The sequence below is a fragment of the Papaver somniferum genome, chromosome 5 (assembly GCF_003573695.1).
Source record: "Papaver somniferum cultivar HN1 chromosome 5, ASM357369v1, whole genome shotgun sequence".
NCBI lineage: Eukaryota > Viridiplantae > Streptophyta > Magnoliopsida > Ranunculales > Papaveraceae > Papaver > Papaver somniferum.
The window spans coordinates 41183652-41208404 of NC_039362.1; the positions used below are offsets into that span (position 1 = coordinate 41183652).

General features: G+C 38.2%; 4 protein-coding genes across 4 annotated transcripts; 3 read left to right on the forward strand and 1 right to left on the reverse strand.

Annotated features, from left to right (window-relative positions):
• The first annotated feature begins 16246 nt into the window (after window positions 1–16246).
• LOC113281449 lies at window positions 16247–18388 on the forward strand. The gene is made up of 2 exons (XM_026530183.1): window positions 16247–16878; window positions 17962–18388. The coding sequence occupies exons 1-2, from the start codon at window positions 16443–16445 to the stop codon at window positions 17976–17978; spliced, it is 453 nt and encodes a 150-aa protein (XP_026385968.1). The 5' UTR covers window positions 16247–16442; the 3' UTR covers window positions 17979–18388.
• Window positions 18389–18906: 518 nt separating this feature from the next.
• On the reverse strand, window positions 18907–19412 carry LOC113281450. The gene has a single exon (XM_026530184.1). It carries the CDS (start codon window positions 19408–19410, stop codon window positions 19201–19203), a length of 210 nt encoding a protein of 69 aa, XP_026385969.1. The 5' UTR covers window positions 19411–19412; the 3' UTR covers window positions 18907–19200.
• A 2010-nt stretch (window positions 19413–21422) lies between these two features.
• LOC113278978 lies at window positions 21423–22043 on the forward strand. Its single transcript, XM_026527694.1, has one exon. The coding sequence runs from the start codon at window positions 21423–21425 to the stop codon at window positions 22041–22043; it is 621 nt and encodes a 206-aa protein (XP_026383479.1).
• A 1461-nt stretch (window positions 22044–23504) lies between these two features.
• On the forward strand, window positions 23505–24236 carry LOC113278979. Its single transcript, XM_026527695.1, has one exon. It carries the CDS (start codon window positions 23505–23507, stop codon window positions 24234–24236), a length of 732 nt encoding a protein of 243 aa, XP_026383480.1.
• The last annotated feature ends 517 nt before the right edge of the window (window positions 24237–24753 follow it).

Sequence of the window (24753 nt, forward strand, 5' to 3'; positions counted from 1 at the left end):
TGAGTGCGAGGGTTTTGTTTGTGGCTTCTGCCTGACCATTGCTTTGAGGGTAAATTGGTGTTGACTTGTTCTTTCGAATTTTGAAAGTATCGAAGAGTAAGTCGATGTTTTTTCCCTGGAATTGCTTGCCATTGTCAGATACAATCTCAGCTGGTATGCCAAACCTGCAAATGATGTTTTGAAAAATGAATGTGAAGACATATGCGCCTCGAATGCTTGCCAGGGCTTTAGCCTCTACCCATTTGCTGAAATAGTCTGTGGCCACTATCAAGAATCTTCTCTTCCCTGATCCTTCGATTAGGGGACCCACGATGTCTATGCCACATTTTGAGAATGGCCAAGGGCTGTCTACTGGGTTTAACATTGTTGCTGGTGCGTGGATATTTTTGGCGAAACGCTGGCATTCTTCGCATCTTCGTGACATTCTTGCAGCGTCTCGTATCATTGTTGGCCAGTAATATCCTTGAGTTTTCGCCTTATCTGCTAGGGATCTCATTCCGCTGTGATTGTCTGCGTCGCCGCGGTGTATGTCTTTCAAAATCAAATGTCCTTCGGATCTGGATAGGCAATGTAATAATGGTCCGAGAAAAGATTTTTTGTACAAAATTTCTTTTCTCAGATCATATCTTCCTGCCTTTGACAGTATTTTTCTGGCTTTCTTTAGGTCTGGGGGTAGAATTCTTTATTTTAGGAAAAGATGAATCTCAGATCTCCAATCTTCTTCTTTGCTGAAGTCTTCATCTTGATCTGCCTTAGCCATGATGTCGTCTTCTTGGAAATCATCCGCGATGAATTCTCCCACGTCATCATCTGCCATATCTTCTTCTGCGTGGTTTCTCTGCTGTGCAGCGCAGAGTTCTTGAATATCAATTGAAGGCTCGTAAATCCTGGTTACTTTGATTGCTTTGACGTCCTCGTTTCTGAGCATCGATGATATGTAGGCCAGGGCATCCGCGTGCCTGAGTTCCTTCTTTTCCAGGTGTCGGAATTTGGTGTTTGGGATTTGTGATGCCATTGTTTGCACCAATTCCATGTATGCTGACAATGTTCTGTCATAAACATTATATTGCAACCCTATTTGTCGGATGACTAGCTGTGAATCGCTTGTCAGACGCACGTCAGTTATGCCCATTTCTATTATCAACTGAAGGGCATGCACCACTGCTTCATATTCAACTATGTTGTTGGTATGCCCCTTGAATTCTAACCTGAAAGAATGTATGATCCTATCTCCTGTTGGGGTGGTGATTATGATGCCTATCCCCGCCCCTTCTTTATTTTTCGACCCATCTACGAAGACTTCCCATTGCTTAGGATTTTTTGGTTCCAAGATGTCTATAAAGTCTTTACCTTCGTCCATCTCTGGTAGTCCTGCTGCCTTTCGTCCTTCGATGATGACTTCTTCGCAGTTATCCAATGGTAAGTCTGCTAGGAAATATGCTAATACTTGTGACTTCTGAGAGTGTTGTAGTTCATGGATGATATTGAACTGATCTAGGTGAGTATTCCATTTTGCAATTCTGCTTACTTTTCCTGCGTTTTTAAGGACTGCTTCTAGCGGAGCTTTGCATGGAACGCGGACGTAGTGAGTGAAAAATTAAGTTCTGAGTTTCAGGGTTGCCCATACTAACGCCAAGATGAGCTGCTCGATCTTCGTGTAGTTTCTTTCTGCTTCGTTCAAAGTTTTGCTGATGTAATAGATGGGCTGCTCTATATTCGTGTTGGTTTTAACCAATACTGCGCTGACTGCATTTTCTGTTGATGCTATGTATAGTGCCAACACTTCATCAGGGTCTGGTTTTTGTAATATGGGGATCTCAGGCAGGTATTCTTTGATATTTCGAAAAGCTTTCTCGCACTCTGCCGTCCATTCGAATTTGCTTCCTTTTTTGAGAATGTTAAAAAAGTGCTTACATCTTTCCGAGGACCTGGATATGAACCTCCCCAGCGCATCCAGCGAACCATTGAGTTTCTGAACCTCTTTTAAACTCTTTGGGGATGGCATTCTTACGATGGCTTCAATTTTAGCAGTTTGCGGATAGCTATCTTTAGGGCAAGCCTTATTGAGGTTGGTGAAGTCGATGCATATCCTTACTCCGCCATTTTTCTTCGGTACGATGACCATGTTAGAGATCCATGTTGGGTACTTAACTTCTTTGATGAATCCTGCGTCCAGTAGTTTGCGGAGTTCCACTTCAACTGCTCGATGGTATTCTGGAGCTACTTTGTGCACCTTCTGCCTAAAAGGGGGGGTACCTGGTTTTATTCGAAGTTCGTGATGAACTAACTTTGGGTCAATTCCCGGCATGTCCCCTAATTTCCAAGCAAAGATGTCCGCGTATTCCTCTAGAAGTTTGATTAGCGCGGCTTCTCTTTCTTCATCCATCAAGGTGCCTATTCTGATAATCTTCGGATTTCCCTCAGTACATATGTTGATTTATTTAGCTGCTTCGACGGGCGTAAACGTGGGTTTTGGTTCCCCCAAGAGAGGAACATTCTTTGATTGCTATTTGGTGTGCTCTCCATTTTCTTTTGTCGCGGAGGTGCTGGCTTCTGCGCTGCCAGTGGTGCTCACGTTCAGAAGGTTTTTTCCGGAGATTTCTTCCAGATATGTATCTATGGTTATTTCCTTATTTTTGGCTCTTCGGGACTGGTGGTTTTCTTCCCGCTCGTTATTGATCTGATTCTGTGAGGTCTGACATTCCCGCGCAGTTACTTGGTCTCCTTTAATTTCCATGACTCCCTGGGGTGTTGGGAATCCGAGATATTGATGGTAAGTTTCCGCTACTCCTTTGAGCTTGTGAACACATCTTCTTCCGATGATGGCGTTATAAGGTGAAGGTGCATCTACGAAGCTGAATCGAGTGTCCACTTTCATGGGCCATGCGTCTACTTGTAAGACAATGTCCCCTAGGGGCTTTGTAGCTGTGCCGTTGAATCTGTAGATGGTGCAGTAAGATGACAACAGTTGCTCGTCGTTGAGTTCCATACGTTTGAACGTGTCATAGAACAGGACGTTGACTGAGCTTCCTTCATCAATGAGAATTTTCTTGACATTGCACCCTGCTATTGGGAGTGTGAGGACTAGAGGATCATTATGGTCTTCCATGTCTTCTTCCACATCGTCTGCGTCGAAGGTCATGGGCGTGTTCATCCATTGTTAGTGCTCGTTTACCTCTTTCCCATCGATCTTATAAAACTTAAAATAATCTTCGAATTGTTTTCTTAATCTCTTCCCAATCTGGGCGGTTAGGGATGGTCCTTGAATCTCTGAACATGAAATTGTGTTGAGGGTGCGGTTTCCTTCTGGTAATTGAACCTGCTTGCCTATCTTGGTTCTATCTTCGTTATCAATCTTCCGTATATATTTCTTTAGGTCTCCTGCGTCGATTATTTTTTGAATCATTATCTTGAGATTTTTGCACTTTTCTGTTTGATGACCGTTGAAACAGTGGTATTCACAGTATTCCTTGGATTTTTCTGATCTAGGAGGCTGCTTTCCCTTGGACCATGGCCAATCGAAGTTCTCCCTCCCTTTGATCTCTCTCAGGATGCGCGAATAACTGGTATTCATCTTGGTATAGACTTGATCTTCAAATTTTCGATCATCTCTTCGTCTATCATCCCTTCGTTCTTTCCTTTCTGCGTTGAGATGCTCTTCTGTGATTCCTCTTTTGGACCCGCTGGCTTGATCCATGGAATTTGTGCATGTGGGACGTTGAGTATGAGCTCTGGGATTTTCACGCTGAATTTCTTCTAACCTTGCATGTTTTTCTATGATTATCCGTAGATCTCCTTCGGTGGTAGGGATGGTCTCGTGGATCTCCACAAACAAAGGACTCATCCTGTCCATCCCCCAATTGTAGCAGTTGATACTAACCACGGGATCTACGTTGCCAATAGCTTGGCAAATCTTGTGCCATCTATCAGTATATTCTCTGATGGTCTCTTTGTAATTCATCTCCAGTGAGAATAGCTTGTCCATGCCGGTATTGACAACCTTGTTGTACATGTATGTTTCTAGAAATTTTTCTGTGAGTTGGTCGTAGGAATCGATGGAGTTTGACGGCAGGTTATCGAACCATGATAACGCGGACCCTTTTAGACTTGATGGGAAGTATTTGCACAGTATGGAGTCTTCATTATCCCAACGGGCCATCATTCGATTATAATATCGAAGATGAGCCGCAGGATCAGCTGACCCGTCATAGCAATCGAAAGCAGGAACCGAACATTTCTGCGGTATGGAAGCCCTGGCCAAGTGTGGCGTCAGCGGGGTAGTGTTTGCTTCCTTCATCACTTGCTCTAGTCTTCCGCCTCCCTTCCTAGTTTTTAGCTCCTTGATTTCTGCCAGCATTTCAGCACGCAGATTTTCCATTGCGATCTGGTGCTCTTCACGAATGGTAGATTTTGCTCTTAGGAGGGTGGTACCGTCGTAGTAGTCCGAGTTCTCGGGATTGTACTCAGGGTCTGATCTTTGGCTGCTCCTTGCTCCTATTCGGTTCAATGGAATCGGGTTGTTTGTGATCACCATTCTTCTATCTTGATTGGGTGCTACAGCCTTGGAGTTAGCTTCGTCGCGTTGGTTTTCTACCTCTGCGCTGTGAATGATTCTTTCCTTGAGTGTTTGGTTCTCTTGTGTTAATATCGCCACAGCATCTGCGTATGCCTTCTGGTTCTTCCTTAATTCTGCTAGCTCGGCCATCATCTGAGCGGAATGATTTAACCCTTGATTTGGTGTTCCTGCCCGCAATCGCTCATCGGAGGCTATGGTCTGTTCCTCATCCACGATCTGTATTAATGGCTCTGGTGGATCTAACCGTGCACCCCGGGACCCCGACGGTTGTTGTGAGGGTTGACCTGCTATTAGAAGCGGTTGCTTGGTCGGTAAAGGTATGTTCTGTTCGTTGGTTAAGGGAATCCCATAGAGGGGTTGTTGTATTCCTGACTCTGCTACGACTTCCTGATGTTCCTGTAATTGAGAGTTGGCTCCAACCTTGGATCCGCCAGCTCTTGAAGCTCCTGCTTTGGCTGCCGCGGCATTTACTGCGTTTGCTGCGATGATGTTGGCATTGATGGGGGTCGTGCTTTCCGCATTATCCTGCGCCTTATCTGCTGCCTTCAGCTTTTCACCTCTCTGCTTACTCCTAGTTACCACTGGGGTCGTCCTTGGCATCTCTTTTGACGAAGCTTTTGCCTTCCCGATATCTTTGCTTTTCTCCATCTTTTAATATTTCCCTGAAAAAGAGAGAAAAATCACGAAGACAATGTGTCCCACGTGATATCTATTAGCGTTTTGAGTTCTCAAAGGTGTAAAATCTTGAAGATACGAAAGGCATCCATCTATGTAGACGACCGCAGATCCGTTCGAAGTTTTGATTTTCAAGGAGGTGAAAACTTAGAAAATGCATGAAAAATCAGATCTACGTAGATAAACGCGGATCTGCTCATAATTTTGGTTTTTGAAATCATGAACGGAAAAAACCGTAGTGTTCCATACATCGTTACTTTCAGAAAACGAAGCCTGAAACAAGTCACAGGAGAAGATAAATCTTTTACCGGGATGAATATCCCTGTTTCTAGCGCCAGATTGTGAACACGCAGATCAAAGTCATCTTAGTATTCACAAACAATGCGCGCAGACTCATGACAATACAATAAATAGGCTGCGCCTGAAGGGAACAGATTGGTTATGTCGAATCCTTGACTCAGAGTTCTAATAATCTTCCTCGTCTCATCAATTACAATCATTGTCCTTAGCTCATACAATAAGATAAATAATGGACGAAGTATAAAATGTACGAACATGATATGCTATAAGTAACGAATCGAATATATAAAGTATGGATGTATGAACATAGACGAAACGATTAACTTATATGATTCTCACTCAGATCCCTGTCTCCGAGATTGGGTTTTTCATTATATGGTGGGGATTACCGAAATATTCGAATGACTTTGAGACTAATATAAGCCTGCGTAGCAGGAGGAACCTCACTTACACTTTCTCTATTTCTCTGTCTCTCTCCTCTTCTCTTCTCAATGTTTTTCCCCCTCCCTTTTCACTTGGGAGAGAGGGGTATTTATAGGGTGGTTACATGGGGTTCACTTATGAAGCCCGTTATAACCTTATACTCTTGTGTCTTGTGCCGCTTACGCAGAGGTCTTTGTGTTCTCGGTCTTCGCTGCGTGTTCCGTTTGAATATTCAGTGTTATTTGCGCTTCCTCCACAAGCTGACTGACACGTATGCTGTTTGAGGGTATTTAATGCGGGTAGTTGAGATGTCTGTCTGCGGTAGACAGTTGTCCTCTGCCCCTGTCTTGTCTGCGTCAGTCTGACTATCCCCAGCCGTAGATCTTAGATCTTTCTGGGATAGGATAAAGTGAATCTCGGGTTATCCTTCAGTGCTTCGCAGTGTTCTAGTGTTTCCGTCTTCCTCGATCCCCTACCGTTGGATCTGGTGGGTGGCGACGCTATCTTGATAAGGCGCGTCTCTTGGCTGTCCACGTGTGATATCATATCTTGATGTTCTCAGCCGCATGTCCTCCACGTGTGTCTTTGTGGACACGTGGCGGAAGATGAAATGTGTACCTACAACCCGTTTGATAACAGCTCTTTGACAGCTGATCATACGTGTCATGTACAGTGGCGAGAAGGTGTATTTTTTCTCTTTCACCACGTCATATTTCCTTTACCACTTGTCTCTTAAGTTTACGACACATTTTTCTTCAACAATAACTCCATGAATTTGATATGTATCTGCTGGATTAAAACTGTCATGTTTGATTATTTTTTTTCCTTTTTATGCCTCATCAAGATCCTTGTGCTTTTTCAAATCCTAAATATAGATATTTCCTTCGATTTTGAGTTTAGAACATTGAAGAGTTCCATTTTTTCTCCCTGATTTTATGGGTATTTACTCGATGAAACCAGAAACGTAAGATGAAGATCATCATCCCTTTTCAATACCTTTTATATTTACTATGTGTTTATCAACTGTTTTGTTGTATAAGAATATGTATTATTTCAGAGATTAATTAAAACTGGATTGAAATTATAAACCTAGGTCATTAATTCATTGTTGTGATATTTAAAAAGATTGTAAGAATAATTTTGCTGAAGAGAGGAACTGGGTTGAAGAAATCAGAGAACTTAAATAGTTTGAATTCTTTGAGAAAATCAGAGATCAATTTTTTCGATCATCACAATAATTAAATCCATATTAATTTTGTATTAATTACCTTAACAAATTTGTTCTCCCATACATTAATTTGAGAAGATTCAGAGATCTTCTCACTGTATGATTTTCTTAAAAGGCATAACTTAAATATTTGTTGCAGGAGAGGAGGCGAACAATAGGGCTTCTTTCAGAAAAAAAAAAAAAGTTTCTTTCTGAAAAAATAAAATGATAAAATGTTGATTTTCCTGTGATTTTCTTCTATGACGTGGGATCAGAGAACAAATACCTCATCCAATAATTGTACCTACCACGGGATCAGCTGTCAAGCAGCTGTTATCAAGCGGGTCATGTAGCGGTATTGCATAAACACATCGTTAAAAAAACAATATGGATGGGCACTTTTTTTTTCCTTTTTTTTAACGGGCACTCAAGAGCTGACAATAAGATTACACCGCATCACTCTTTCGAAACTTGTCTATATAACTATATTAATTTGTCTATATTACTATATTAATGGTAGTTGTGTGGACCTTGACGCCATCGACCTTACTAAGCTATTAAAAATGTGCTATGGGAAATGTACAATTTGCTAGCCAACGGGCTACAGATAGGTTGAGATAAATCATACTTGTGCCTTGGCTTTTGAGATTTTTTCTTTTTTTTGAAGCATGAAATTTATTAAACTACCAAGGAGAAATATGTGGATTAACGATTTTTTTTTTTTCTTTGCAACTTTTGTTTCCTAATCTTTTGAAACTTTCAAGAGCCAAAAATGATGTGGCTACTAATACAGACGTTTGGGACTTAACTTTCACCAGGCATTTAAATGAAATTGAACTTGGTTATGTCATCCAGTTGCTTCACCTTATTGATGCTCTTAGTGATTATATTTCTGAAGGCACTGATGCAAGACTTTGGCTCAATGGAATTGATTTCTCTATAGCTGCATCATATGACTGTTTCAATAACGAGGGTTTCCTTGTGTTTCCTCATAAGCAACGGAACTCTTTGATTCATATGAAAGTATATTTTTTCAGTTTGAACCTTGTGCTACAAAGGTGTTCCAACTAGAGATTTTCTTTCAGGGATAAAAAAGGTGCAATCTCCAATTCTTTTTATTGTGCTTCTGATCAAGAAACTAATTTACTGCCAGATTACCTTTCAAGTATGGAATTACTTCATCGATAGTTTTGATATTGATTGGGCTTTCCAGAGTCAGTTAAAAATACTATTTGGAATTGGAAATCATTTAAATCATGTTCCAGGTAGCAAAAGATTCCTTTTTTTTTTGATAAAAGGAAAGTATATGAAAGCTAAGCAAGAAACATTACATTGTTTAGATTACAAACATTTTTAAGAAAGTCTTGCTTCCTATCTTTTCCCCAGTAATTAGAGTCAACTTTCTGATTCACACACCTATTAAGACCTTTTGCTAAACTATCCGCAATATAATTACAATCTCTTTCGATGTAGAAAAAAGAAGAAGAAGCAAAACAATTGTTGATTTCTAAAGCTTTGAGAATGAAGCTTTACACCTCCAATTGACTGCAAAATCTCTTCTCCTCATACGGTTGATAACATTAAGATTTTCATTTAGAAAGATAATACTATCTAGGCCTGAGTCCCTTGCCCATCTAGTGGCCTCCCTGCAATCTCTATGTTCTGCCTCGTCTGAACTTGAGCATCTCCATGTTCCTCCTGCAAAGTCATGAATAGCATCAGTGTCATCAATCAAGACAATGGCATAAGCAAAGTTCATAGTTACTTTATTAAAAGCAGCATCAAACATGGCAAGATGAGAAATATTAGAAATACTCACTGCATTTCCAAACTTACAACTAGGGTGAGAGCAGTCACATTTTGTTTTAACTTTAGAGACTAGTTTGATATTATCACTAGGACTAGTGTTAAGGAACTATTTAATATCTCTTCTTATGTTATTTATCAGATCTGTTGAGTTTGGTTTTATACCATAAAAGACCACTCTACACATGTAATTCCATATAAACCAGAGGATGTAGGCATACATATCTCTGTTATCCTCTTCCTTTAGCCATTGACCACACCAATTCTTGAAATCTAAGGAATTCCCTTTATAAAACATAGAAGTATGAGACATTCCTCTCCAAATAGCTTCAGAAAAGCCACATTCTAAGAACAAATAATTAGTAGTTTCACTGACTGCATTATCACATAGAGCACACTGAATATCTAAAGATTTGGTTTATTCTCTCTTTTGCTATTTGGTAGATTATTTTGGTTAGAAAGAAACAATAGATACTTTTCAGATTTCTAGAAATAGTAAGCAAGTAATTATGACCGGCAAATGTGCTACGTTCAATTGGACTCTTCGTACAAAGCGTGGAATATAAAAAATATGGTAGAAAAGAAAGATAACTCAGATTAACTCAGATTTTTATTAAATAATTTTTTAACTGTCATAAATTACAATAGGCTTGTCTTTTTTATAGAGAAACAATAACTTGAATCCTAAGAAACTTTAATTAACGTAACTTGAAAAATAAATAATTTTAGAAATAATTGAACTCTAAAAATAAAAATTGGCAAGCGGGCGCAGCGACAGATTTAATCCTACGAGGAAAATAAATAATTCTAAAAGTAAGACATCGTGCATAAAATAATAATAAATAACAAAAATATAAATCATAAATCTAATGGATTCCCTAAATCAGGCCCGCCATCTTGAAAAGAGTTCGTCCTAAATATCAAAACATCAGAAAACTTGTCCATCTTGAGAAGTCTCCTTTGAGTTCACCGGATATTTTGAGTATGTCTGTAAGTTCACCGGAAAACTTGTCCACCCATCTGAAAAAATGTATGGAATTCATTTCCCGTGATAAATATCGATCAAAGTAAACTCAACAAAAAAAGTGGCAATTGAGAGTATAAAAAAATAAGGAGTAGATTTTTTTTTTTTTTTTTTTTTTTGCGGATTTTCATCAAATAATCTTGTAGAAATGGTAATGGGAAAATGAACCAGGAATTAGAAAAGATGAAGAAAAAGATAAGTAAGGCATGAAATTGATCAAACATAAAAAAAAAAAAAAAGGTGAAAGTAGAAAATGGTGATGATTTTTTATATTTTTCTGGTTTTATTTTTATATTTGACTGAAAATAAAAGGATATCTGATAATAAGTGTTTAGTCGAAGAGATGCGGAGATGTCGATAATTGATGGTGGCGAAGGGGTAAAGAAAATTTTGAAGAAAAGAATAAGAGGACCGAGAACCAAATCAGATACCACTTAATGCAGATCGGAAACGTGGAATATAAAAAATACGGTAGAAAAGAGAGGTAACTTAAATTAAATCATATTTTTATTAAATAATTTTATAATTGTCATAAATTACAATAACTTGTCTCTTTTTATAGGGAAATAATAACTTAAATCCTAAGAAACCTTAATTAATTTTGAAAAATAAATAATTCTAAAAATAATTAAACTCTAAAAATAAGAATTTCAAATAATAATAAATGAGCAAAAATATAAACCTTAAATTTAACGGATGTCCTACATCAGAAATCACTTAAATCATGTCCCAAACAGTATAAGATTTGGTTTACTCTCTCTTTTGCTATTTGGTGGATTATGTTGGTCGGAAAGGAACAATAGTGTTTTGGGGTAAAAACTGATTCTGCCGGAAATGGTAAATTTGGGTGTGCCGCCGAGAAACGAATCTAAACCCTAAACAAATGCACTGCACGGGAGTACTTTAGATTCGAGAGATCAATCTGTATAATTCTGGCCTAAACCAAGAAATGGTCGTTCCAGTCTTGCTTCGGTCACGAAATGAAGGAGAAGGGTTGATCTTAGGGAGGGAAGCGAAGAAGGTGTTGAGGTCAGAATGGTTAACTCTGAATGTGTGGTTGTTTTATGACTTGTATCAGAATGTGGAACTCGTTTGCGGAATGTAAGTTATAAGTTCTTTGGTGTTTTCTGGATACTTGTGTTGATAACCGTTGTTGCTGGTTGAAATAAGTTGAAAACCTATTTATATAAGTCATAGTTGAACGCATCCTGATCTCATAGGAAGTGGAAGTAGTTGAGTGATGAGAAGTGGGGATCTTGTAAAAATGTTGGAAACCACGTCTTACCATGAGGAAAGACAGGTCGCTTTACACCCACTACTTCTGCGCGCCACTAACTGTCCGCCTTTTCTGACAATTTCTTATAATGGGCGTGTTGCACGCCGCACGCTGTAAACCTCCAGACCAATATCCTGATGAACATCCCCCTATTTGTGACATGATGTCTCGAGTATTTTCGTGGAAAATATGTAGCAAGTTGCTGAGTGGGTCTTGCTTGCAAGACCTAGCTATTTGACCAATCACGCGCAAGCTAGGCGGCGGGCGGTCATATGTTAGGAGTCAAGTCATGAGACTTGCCGCAAGAAATAGCATGTAATATTTTTAAGTCAAATAATTAAATTATTTATAAAATCGATATTTATAAAACATCGTTTGTAATCGATGCGTATAAAGGATCGCTTTTAAGCAAGCAGCTCAAATAATCGATGCTCATAAAACATCGTTGTATAAAGCTCGTTTAAATTAGTCGCGGAGTAATGTCTTAAAAGGAGCATGAACGACCATCTTCAGGAAGCTGTCAGGAGCTATTCGTGCACGCCAAAGGTGAGATGGTCGGTCCTTGTGAGAGAGTGATGGCTGGTAGCTATTTTGATAACCTATTGGTCGGTCCAAGTTAAATCTAGACCGGTTAAATTGGCTAGCCAAATTGGATGGGTGAGATGATTTGCGACAATTATTGGTTGCCCTTATTTATTTAAGACTCCTATAAGAAGCGCGGCCAGCCATCCTTGGGCGGCCGTCGAGAGCCGTATGGGTAGGTTGTGGATTGGTCGATCGGCCCTCATGGAAGAGGGGCGGTCGATGATCATGACAACATCTTATTGATCGCTCGGAATTAGATCTGGGTCGATCAATTTGGCCAGCGAAGTTGGGGTGGCTAGGATTGCTTTGTGGCAGTTATATGCTACTAACCTGAGGCTTTTAAAACCCGTGTGGCCGGCGCTTTTTGGGTGAGCAGATCACGGCGTTGCTGGCAAGCTTGGAGCAATGCAATTCGTCGGAACTATAGTTAGGACGCCAGTGAGCATACCCGTACCTTGCCAGTCGGTTAACATCAAATCCAGGACGGTCAATTCGGCTAGCGAAGTTGGACGGTCGAGATCGTTTTGCGACAGTAATGTGCTGTCGTTAACATAAATTCAGGGACGGACCCAGGAAGGATAAATTTCCTTTTAAGGCCCGGGCTAGAAGCCTTGATCGAGTAAAACAAGAAAAAAAATTGGCTTGTGGACTGGGGAGGCTACCCGGGCTAAAACCCCCTTTAGCCCAGCTGTAGATCCGTCCCTGCATAAATTAGGGTTTTTTGGCCGTGTGGCCAACCTATTTTGAGCCAACGATTTTAAGTGTTAGCCGCGAGCTGGGAGCAGTTCGATCGACCAGAGCTATAACTGGCCGTTGATGAGCACATCGGTACCTTGCTCGTTGATTAGGATTAAATCTAGGCCGGTCAATTCGACTGGCGAAGTCGGACGGTCACGATTAATTTAAGACTAGCATATGCGGTATTAATTCCATTGAACCCTTTTCATCCGCGCAATTGGCCTAATTTTGGCTTGCGGTTAGGGTTGTTGCTGGCATGCTATGAGAATTCCGATTGGTTGGAATAAAAGTGGGCACGCCAGTGAGTATCATGGAGCTTGTCTGGCTGTGCTGGGAGGAGGCTAGGCTCGTCGAATTGGCTGGCCAAAACGTATGGTCGTGATCGTTTTGAGACTGACATGGACAGCCTATGTTCAATTCCTTAAAGAATTAGGCGTGTGACCAGCCAACTTCCACTTTTAATCAAAAGTATGTGTTGCGCATTTAAAGTGTTTTGATTGGTTGATGAGAAAAAGGGGCCAGCAGGCAATAATATGGGGTGTGGCCGGTAGGCCACGGGCAACGCCTACTACGGAAAATTGTCCGTCCAAGTGATGTGGTCGCGCCTCCTTTTGCTGTTATCTTTATTTACCGCAGTTTCTCTTTGTTTCTTGCTTTCTACTTTTGGTAGGATTTTGCTCCTATTAGTCCATGACAGATCAATTTCCTAGCTTGCCTAGGGTTGGTCTCGACCAATAAGGTTCGAGATATTGCGCAAAACCGCAAAAAACCTAATTTTTGTAAATTGATTAGGTTCGAAAATTGAATTTTGCATGCTGACACAAAATTAATCAATTTCTGGTGAATTTTGCGCGCTGGCACAAAATCACTAATTTTTATCTCAAAGAGCAGCGCAACTTGCGCGCTTCTGATTGAGTACCTTCGGGAAATTCATGTTACTCCGCTGCGAGCGAACATTAATTGTCATGTCATGTCAGTATTAAGAGTTCAACTGGGGAACATAGCATGGGAAAATACTCAGCAGGCCATGCATTAGTGGATAATGGACCTAGGAGCTTCAAATACTCATTAGGCTCTATACTAGTGAACAATTCATCTAGGAGCTTGAGTTTTAATACGATATGAAGAGGCATAGACACTCATCATATTTCGATATATTCTTCAAATTCCTTGAGGAATACAGACATATCAAGGTCTACTACTTCTGATGCCGGATCCGGTAGACATACTTTTACAATTTTCGCCCTATGCTAAAAACCACCATCAACAAATAGATACCTAAATTTCTAGAAATAGTAAGCAACCAATCATGACCGGCAAAAGTACTATGTTTATAAAGCTCTTTGCTGGTATTTTCTTCTCTACTTTGATTTGTATCTGGGATGCATTGTAAATTGTCATGGACAAATTTTTTTTTATTACTCTCCTTATTAACTCTGTCACATTGAGTGACCCATTTTTCTTTAAAATATTTTGTCATTTTAAGTCTATAAATGCACGCCCCATCACGCTTGAACATCATGAATAAGAAGGGGCTCCAAAAATTTGGATTTGAGGGCTCCTACAGATTCAAATGTCCTAAAAGTGGACGAGAGGGACATAATTTATGAAAAAAATACAAAAATACCTTTGGCGACTAACATAATTACCTAACCTAAATCTAATTAAAATCAAAATCAAAAACCAAACCTAAACAAGAAAAACAAATAAACACGCATCTTCCTCTTTTCTTCTCCGACATCGCCTCTTCTTCATCTTCTTCCATTTTTCTCTTCTTCGACGACGATTATCTCAGCCATAATGACTTTAGTTGCGTAAGAATGGGAAAACCCTCCATTCTTTTTTTGATTTTGATTGCATGAATAGGTTGGATTTGATTAAACTAGGGATTTAAAAATTAATTTCAGAATGCAGTTGGGAAACCAATACCGTAAAGAAAATATCAAAACATAATCGAAAAATTGGTTTACGATTACTCCTAATCGTATATAATATTTACGGTTAGAATACATGAGCGTACGTAAAGAAAAAAAAAAGTGAAAATCTTCCCAGTCATAAGTTAATCTGACTTTATCTACGGTTGGAAAAATATAAACTCCCAACTGTATACGTTGTACATATGGTTAGGAAGCCCAATCGTAAGTTCAATCTAAAAAAAAAATAATCAAAATCAAGATATTTTATTTATCTAATCTAATCACTAACATTACTTAGTTCGGTTCAGTTAATCTAATTTTTAACATTAACCGATCGAGGGCACTCTAACCATTAACGAAACTGAGGATAAAGGATTTTGTTGATTGCTACCTGATGACCCAATTTTATCATCTTTTGTGCCCTCCGAACTAAATGTGTGTAGCCCCTATAACGCGATTCATGAATGACCAATGGTTTTTTTTTTTTTTTTTCTTAATGTGGGAATTAGGTGTTTGACCCTCACCTCACTCTCACTTGCTCAAATGGCCTTTGACTTAAAACTCAATTTCAAAAAAAAATTATCCCATTTTATTGAAATGACCTTTAAAAAAGAAGGAGGACTATTTGGATAAAGATGTTTGATGATGTTATCAAATGATAAACTATATCCTTTTAGGGTATAATCGTCCTGCCAACTTATACATAACATGTCTCACAAATCATACTTGGAAAGCTTTTTGAAAGACCTACACAACGAGCGTAAATACACCTATCAAATTTTCATTTCATGATTTTTTTTATCTAAATAATTTTTTAAATTTTCTTCATATTTTATAGTGCGCAAACAATTTGCACACTATTTTATGTGCAGGAAATATACACACTGATTTCTGTACATAATTTTTAAAATTTTCTTCATATTTTATAGTGTGCAGGCAATATGCACACTGATTTTTGTAAATTTTTTTTAAAATTATCTTCATATTTTATAGTGTGCAGGTAATATGCACACTGATTTTATGTGCAGGCAATATGCACACCGATTATTTTGTTAATCCTACTTATTATAATATTCCAGGACCACTGGAATAATTTGCAAATTTTATTAAATAACCCTGGGACCAAAAGAGTAAGACCCATAATTTCCAGGATCATAAGAATAAATTTCTCTTTTTTTTATTGTTATTTTCCAAATTTTAAGGGGTACTATGAAGCTGGTTGTATAAAGATTTCCATTTTATTTATTTATTTATTGTTATTTTCCAAATTTTACTGGGAACTATGAAGCTGGTTGTATAAAGATTTCCATTTCGTGGAGGCAAAAAAATGTTAGCTATTGTTGCATCGCCTAATTAGTTATTAGTTACCGCTGGGCCGCGTAAATGGTCGTCCGAGCGAAAAAGCCGTAAATTTTCGGATAAGAAAGAAGTGTACGAGCTAGCAAAAACCAAAATAGAAAATAAAATAAATTAAAGAAAAGTGATTCATTGGTGGGGACAACTAATCAGATCCACTGAGATCTCGCCACGTATCAGTCTTCATTTAATCTTAACTAATCCAAAAAATCCCTTATCCACTGGATTTAACGACTCTATCGAGTATGGTTAAGGTCGGTTAAAATTGCTACGTGTAACACACGTGGCAACTTATACATCCACAGATAAACCCAAAATTATTAATTATTAATTATCTTACCCGCTCTAAATGTGTTCTTACATTTTTGCCCATTTTCGTACCCAATGGTAATACTTTCATCTCTCATCATTATCTTTTTCTCTTTCTTCGTCGATTCGAAGTCTTCACGCACAAAATTATCAAAATCCCCAAATTGAAAATTATAAACCCTAGTTTTCTCAGGAAGTCCTTGATTTAGGGACATCTTTTAGTTATCTGAGTTGGTATTTTTCTTTCAATCATGATGAGAGGAGGGCAAGATCAAAATTCTAAAGTTTTTCATGAATTATGTGGATTGGTACAAAGTATACTAAGATCTCCGCATCTAATTCCATCGACATCATCATCTTCTAATGGCATATCAACAACGACATCAAGAAGAACAACGACGATTTCTTCATCGTCAAATTCAACGACAACCTCGATATCGACAGCTCAAGTATCACCGGCAGGTTTTGCTTCGTTACTACTTGGTGTATCATTAGCTTTGATGTTATGTGGATCGGTGACTTTTGTAATAGGGTTCATATTGATGCCATGGGTACTTGGATTAGTTATGGTTTTATATTTTGCTGGGATTATTTCGAATCTATCTGGATTGGGACGGGCTCTTCTTTATCCGGTTATGACATCTCCGGTGTCTCCAGTACCTCCACCTTCTCGGAAAGAGATTTCTGGTGAGGGTTTTCGCCATTCCTTGTTAGGGATTTTCCCTGTAATTCCTTTTTAGAGTCTTGTGTTGCAATAATGTTAATGTTAGTGTTCTTTTTTTCTCCTTTCTTTTTATTATGGGGTTGACTGATTTTTGGTTTATAGAATTTGGATTTAGAATATGTATGTAAAACAACTTGTTGGATCATATAATATGTAGTATGGATTTATATCAGTTTCGTTGTTGTTCTTGAATTTGTTTCGTTTTCTTAGTCTTATTTGCTGATTCTTTAGAATCAATTGAAAGAAATCATGAATGATTTTTGAATTGCTTTGATGTCGTTGTGGATTTAGGTTAGGCGATTGAAATTTATTATACTATTAGAATTTGTTGCATGTAATCACCCAAAATCCTTATAACATGATATGCTAAAATTCCGAGGTCATGGTTGAGGTTTCATCCTTTTTTTTTTGTTAGCTTCACTGGCTTGACGTGACATTGCAAATTAATGCCAGAGTGATACCTGCATGTTCTGTGATCTAACATGCTTCTCATGTCAAACCAGCTATAACATACTTTTCATCTCGAACCAGTTATATTTTGCAATTTCACACATTATGTTTTGCACTTTCACTGCTTAAGTTTTTTATTTCCGTCATTTGTATAAACTCGAGTAAGTGTAACAAATTGGTTGATGATGGTTCCGAGGGGGAAGTAAAGCTGTTTCAGTTAATACGAAACCTGCATGAGATGCCAGGGTTTCTATCATTCGCCTAGATTCATTTACATGTTTGCTTTTAGATCAAGCTGACTGCGCATACAACTAACTGTTATCTAGAATAATCTGTAGTTTCTTAGATTCGTTCATTTGATGGAGCACTTGTAAATTAGGCAATTAGAGGTGGAAAACCAAATGAAACCACTTGATGGTCGCACAGGAGTTCCAACAGTCTTTGCTAATCTTACTCGCTGACATTCAGATATTTTGAGAATGGCCAACTTGTTAATCAAAGAGTTTCTAGCGACTTTATTACTGTGTTTGTAAATGAGGGTTCACAGCAGCTTCATATCTTCCTTGCTAATATGAACATTCACATTTTTATTGCAGCAACAAAATATCTTTGAAACTATCTGATGTTATATTTCAAGAGGTGCTGAAGTCCTCTTTACCAGTGAGACTTTGTAAAGAGGGGGTCATGTTGATACAAAAGATTAACGCTGCTGCTTCCAGCTCTTACCGGAGCTGCTGCCAAATGACATACATAGTGATAGACGGAACCGTCTAAAACAGCGACAGTTGAACTTTAAACAACCCTAAACAAGCTCGGAGTTTGTGTATACTTTTAACCGAGCTAAAGAGAAAAAACCTTTTTATTTCAGTTTTTACCTGCTTTGTAAAGGGAAGATCAAGTCTAGTGTTGCTTCTTCTGTAACCGATCCTGTTGCTATGTCTGTTTTCACTGTGTTTATAACCTGAACCATTTCAATTCTTTTAATCAGAATTCATCAAAATTGATTTGCATTAGGCATACCCATTCTTGACATGTCTGTGAACTTTGTTGTTACTCATTACTGCACGGTTAACCACAAAACTTAGTACTCTTCAACTTATTAGAGACAGACAAAAAAGCGTGATAGCTGGTTTTTGTTTCCTTCTGTTTAATACGAAGTTATTGCTTTGGACCATACTCTCTGGACCCATGCCTTCTTCCTCTTCTTAGATCCACCTTTTCAATGGATTGGAGTATGATTGGTTATGTAGAGCAGGGCTGAAGTAAAAACACTGATAGGTCTTGTCTAGCGCGTACCTAGATCTCTCTCTTGGGATGGCCTTCGATCTAATTTAAGGCAAGTCCAATGAAACCCCTGCACCATCCTTAAGAAAGGCTTGGTTGCAGGACCTGGAATCAACGAAGTCATCCTAAATTTCAGCAGTTACGGATGTATGGTGTATCGGACTGTTAATCCAGCCGCATTCGGAAATTCCAACACAAATCCAAAAGCGTGGTCAACCGGCCGTTTCCAGCCAGCTGCAGATGACATATGATTGCGGTAACAGAAATAGACAGAGTCACCAACTTTTACACATTTTTTATCCCAGAAAAAACAACATTGATATAGAGAAAAGAAATAAGTAATTAAAATCCTAGAAAGAAAGACATTAGACTTCCACACGATGAACACCATGAAAATCAATTGATTAGCCATCTAAACATAAAGCTTCTCCCTTAGTTTTCTACCACCACCACAAATAAGAACATTACAAATATCCATCCTTACAAAATCCATCAAGACAGAGAGAACCATACAAGTTTTCCAAAAGATAAGAATAAGGGGTGCTAATGTTTTAACCGGTGGAGATGTGAACACCAATAGCAATAAGGAAGATAGTAATGAGACCGAAATAAATGATAGTATGAACAAGTATAGAAACACCACTAGTCTGCATGTTACCGAACTCGACAACCTTGCTCCTACCAGGCAACTGAAACAACAGCCCTGGTGTTAATAACACAAACAGCACCACCGCTATCACCACCGGCCCCCAATCTGCCATTTCTACAAACCAATATAACACAAGAAACAGAGATTTAAATTTATTAAGTAAACGGATTTCAGGTTACTTGAATGAGCAATAGCAAATCAATAAACACTAAATAGGTAATGATCAAGATAGCTAGCGAGAGACAGGAAAATCACATACCTCAAAAGTAAGTCAAAAAAAGAGATGGAGGAATAGCTAGTGTGTAAAGTATAGTGCTTTGGGAAAGTGATGAGATGAGTGCAGGAGGAGTTGAAGAATATTAAGCAGAATTAGTACTTGGGCTGAGTGGGGGGTGCTGCATCGCATTCGACGCCTCTTTTTATATCTTTTTCTTCTCTGTCTGTAATGTATGGCCTAGGCTCTTCCGTGACTTTTTCTCTCTAAAAAAACTGTAGGGACTGGCTGTAATACAGTACAAGAGATATATTTTCTTGTGCACTTTCCATCACTAGAAACAGTCTTGCTTATCCAAGAAAGGAATACGTGTCCATATCTCGATTGTTATTTACTTCTTAATTAACACAAACTCAATTTGAAGATGAGATGATGATAGTAGACTCAATAAGTAACTGCTTTCATCTCATACGTATTTGATCTTTTGTCTCTATGATATATACTCTTTTTACCGGCATTGTAGATATATCCAACAGGTGTTATCTCAGATCTCCCATCTTAGTTTAGCAAAAAACAAAAAAAGATCTCCCATCTTAGTTTTGCTGTTCCTCCATCTAATAGATAGACAACAACACAACAGTACACTTCCTGTGAACGCTGCTTTGACCATTTCCGGATACCAAAGCAAGGAATGGTACTCAAGCATAAATATATGGGTCCCACAGTGCACCCACGTGGTCGCTCTAGTCGAGCAACAGTTAAACAAGAGTACAAGCTACTGACACTCTGATAGGTAGTTTTGTCTTTTGCAGTGTGGTTCTCCCGAATCCCGATCAATGGTATCCACTCATGCCGCAGAGAAATACGCTCCGGTAGATCATTCATCTGGGTCCTTCTGAGAGTGATATGGTCGAGTGGTCGACCAAGGCCAAACTAATTTCCACACCCTGCACATCCCCCCACAGATCAGGAATCTACTGTGACCCGGCAATATGGCATGACAGCGCCAGAATTTCTTCAAATTGGGATGTGGTCTAAAATTTGCCTAGTGACCTAATAATGTAACACGAGATGTATCTCATTTGATATACCCGTGAAATTTGTAATGGAGTTGAGTCTTTTAATTTTGTTCGTTTTTCTTTTAGTACAGGTGTTTTAGTACGGGATTGGGAATAATTGAATTAGGTTTTATTCTTCCAATTTCATATTAAGTGACTGATGCAGTAATAGTTGTGATTGTGCAATAACTGCAATTATTTAAGGTAGTATATGAATCTAATCATTTATATCCAGCCATGCTGAAAACCTAATGGAAGGGACTTTTAGAGAGTTCTGCTTAACTCGATGATTGACTCAGGAATAAATCGGCTTGACTCATCAACCACCATAGCTTAATTCAACCCTCTAATTTTTGCTTTCTGATACTAGATGTTATTCTTAATCCTATCTAATCTTCTATAATTTTCTTCTAATCATTTAATGGATATTTTCACCTTTTTCTAACAGGTACAGGTCGTTGTGCTTGAAGGTTGCTTGAAGCCTAAAGTGGTTTTGCCTATTTTTCGAGTAATCTTCTTTGTATCTTTAGCTCCACGTTTGATACTTGTTTCCTATGCCTTGATTCAGCTGCTAACCGTTGGATTGAAACCAGTATTAAATGATATATCATTACTATTCTCTTACCATTTTTTAGGGTTTCAAGACTGAGAAACCGTCTTTCATTATTGTTATTTAAGATATTTGGTTGTAAGAACAATTCCAACAGGTGTACGACATTCACCTGGATGAAGAGAGGCAAAGATTTCTTATTACTTTATCTCTACCCCGTTCTTTTCTACCAAATCTTTTCTTATTTCTTTATCATATGTTGTTCTGAGATGGAGACAGAACTAGTGCAAGTCCAAAAAAAGATGGAAACTACATCGATTACTGATAGATTATTGGCTCTAAAACAACCAGAGATCTCCACCGAAGATTTACTAGAGGGAGCACTACAGTACAAGTTTAGCTTTTTGGGTAAAATCTATACCTCAAAAGTTTTTTCAGTCAGTGATTTGGAAAAGGAATTTAAAAAGCTTTGGCCTAAATGCAGAGATATCTACATCAAGAAGGAGGATAACGATTGTCTTCTCATAAAGTTTCATACTCATGATGATTATGAAGTTGTACTCAAGTTCAGGCCTTGGTTCCTTGAAGGGGATCTTTTTATTTTGGAACCTTGGAACCCTCAGATGCCAAAAAGTTTAGTTGACTTAACTAAACAGCTTCTCTGGCTACGCCTCTACAACATGCAACCAGGTTTTGCAAACCAAAAGATTGTTTATGGAATTGCTTCTGCCATGGGTGAGGTTAAAGAACTAGATCCAAAGGATTGTATCATTCCAAAAGGAAAAGTACAAAAAGCTTTAGTTCTCTTGGATGTTAGAAATCCTTTGCGTAGAGGAATCTGGATGAAGAATGTTGCGGGAGAAGAGGTGTGGATAAGATTATTTTATGAAAAACATCCATTTAACCTATGTGGCCTCTGCTAAACAATTGATCACAAGAAAATGAAATGTGAAACCATAGCTGCATTTCTCCTTCAACAGCAGAGAGGGTATCTTTCTTCTACATCTCTACTTGATCCACCATCATGGACTAATCCAGATACCAGAAGAGCTAAAGCTGGGAACCAGCTAGCAAATGTTGAACAAGATGATCAGAGTACTGAAGAAGACAATCAATCCCAGGAAAATCATCCTGAAGAAGGTACAATGGTAGTTGCATACTTGACATACATGCATGCAAGAAATACAAATTTTGATTGTGTACAATTTAATGTTGAACTGTCTAAAGATGCAGTATGTTTAACCGAGAAGGATGCTGACAATAATATAGGAAATATTCCTTTGGATTCTTCTGCTCCAGTTACTTTGGTGGACTGCAACTCTCAAGGTATGATACAAGTTCATATGTTGAACAACCAAGATTCTGATAATGTGGTCCATAAACAAGGAAAAAGAAATAGATTCGGAGAAGGTGGTCCTAGTAATACTAAAAATATTTATCAGAATTTTTATCACAACTTAGAAAAAGATAGTATTCTAGGAAACATGTCAGAGGAAAATGTGGCAGGACAATTGAAAATTTTTAAGGAGTCTATGGGTCAGAAAGGTGGATACGCGTGCTTAAATCTTATATGGCACTAGGAGAATTTAATGTCTCTTTCGATGACTTCAATGTTGGTAACATTGATCCAGACTCACTCCACTCAGAAAATGTTCTGAAGGAACCACTTCAAGAGCTGATTAATCAAATTGAGGAAAATCTTTCCAGCTATGACTCTTCTAGTCGCAACATAGATTGCCCTGGGAATGAATGTGTCAGTTTAGAAGTGGATTCACCATCTTCTGACTCTTATCCTACCTTCCATGGAACAGTTTCTGAGCAAAACCACTCTAAAAGGCAGAAATCAACTAATTCAAGTGTTGCTGGCCAGGTACCTTCTTATCCTGCAAATTTTCATCATTTTAAGTTAGCAATTCCTTATTATACTCTCTGCATCCAAGTCTGTACTTTCAGTTTTGGAAATTTGCATTTAATAGTTCTTATTCCTGAGTCTTTACGTGATAACATAATGTACATAGCCGTTATGAAAATTTTATCTTGGAACGTGCAAGGCCTTGTTGGTAAATCAACTAGAGATAGTTTGAATGATCTAATTCGTATTCACAATCCAGATTTTTTTTTTTATGGAAACCAAAATAGGGGCGGATAAAGAAAAAACATATACTCAGTTTCTAAATTACCCTAATGGCCATTTTGTTAGTTCTATAGGATTATCAGGTGGATTAGCTTTTCTTTGGAAAGATGGATTCCCCTGTGACATTGTCTGTAGTAATGATAACATGATACACCTTCTAATCACATCAAATCCATCTAAACAAGAATGGCTTCTTTCTTGTGTTTATGGATCAACACAACAAGAGTTTTAAAAACGCCAGTGAGAATTCATGAAAGAGATTAGTGAAAATGTTTTTCAAGCTTGGGTAATTTTAGGAGATTTGAACTTCCATCTTACAAACTCAGATGCTTCTCCTAGTGTAACTACTATGGATAATTGGATTTGCAATGTTGTCAATAATGCGGGTTTAATGGATTTGGGATTCTCTGGTTCTCAACATACTTGGACTAGTAGAATAAATGGATTAGGCCCAAGAAGAGCTAGAATTGACATGGCACTTCATAATGATATCTGGATTAGAGATTTCCCAGACTCTAAGGTCAAACACTTGCCGTTTCCAGGTTCTGACCACTTCCCTTTACTACTGGTTACTGAAGTTGATGTAGTTAGACCTAGAAATGCTTGGAAATTCTATAGATGTTGGCTACAAAATTCTAATGCTTCTGCTGTTATAGAAGATGCATGGAATTGTGCTACTAAAGATGATACTGTCTCTCAGAAACTTAACATCACAAGGCGAAAGCTCTCTAAATGGAATCGAGAACAGTTTGACCGTATTAATTTTCACATAAAAAATTTGAGAGATCAGCTATCTGATATTCAAGCTCTGCCTTATAGTGAAGATAATTCTTATAAGATAAATCTCACTTTACAAAGGTTACAACATTGGAAAAAGATTGAAGCATATTTCTGGCATCAAAAATATGGAGATACCTGGTTCAAAGACTTAGACAATAATACGATTTACTTTCATAATATGGCGAATAGAAGAAAAGCGTGAAATCATATCTCGACTTTAAAAGATGAATAGGTCAATGGCATACTTCATCTAAAGAGTTAGAGTATATTTTGACTAAACACTTTTCTTCTATTGCTCAGTCCACTACTCCTCATATTTCAGCAGAGTCTTTTTGAAAAAGCGGGAGTCTAACAATACCGCCCAATATTTCGCTTAGCAATATGTATGGACTAACTTCGAAACACTTTCTAGAGAATCAACTAGACAGTCAAACTCAATCTAGGTCAAAGTATCTCAAGGAATTAATATCTCTCTCTTGTTTTGATTTACTCAAGCTAATAGAAATCAACGAGTCTTAATCAAACACAAGGGATAACTTGGACGGTACCAAACACCAATGTCTAAGGATCAATCAATGATAATCAACAACCAAAGGTTGGATTAATCTAATTGATGATCTAAACGCACAACCTGTATTATTTCAATTATAAAGATAAACAATATAATGCGGAAACTGAAATAACACAGACACCAGATATTTTGTTAACGAGGAAACCAC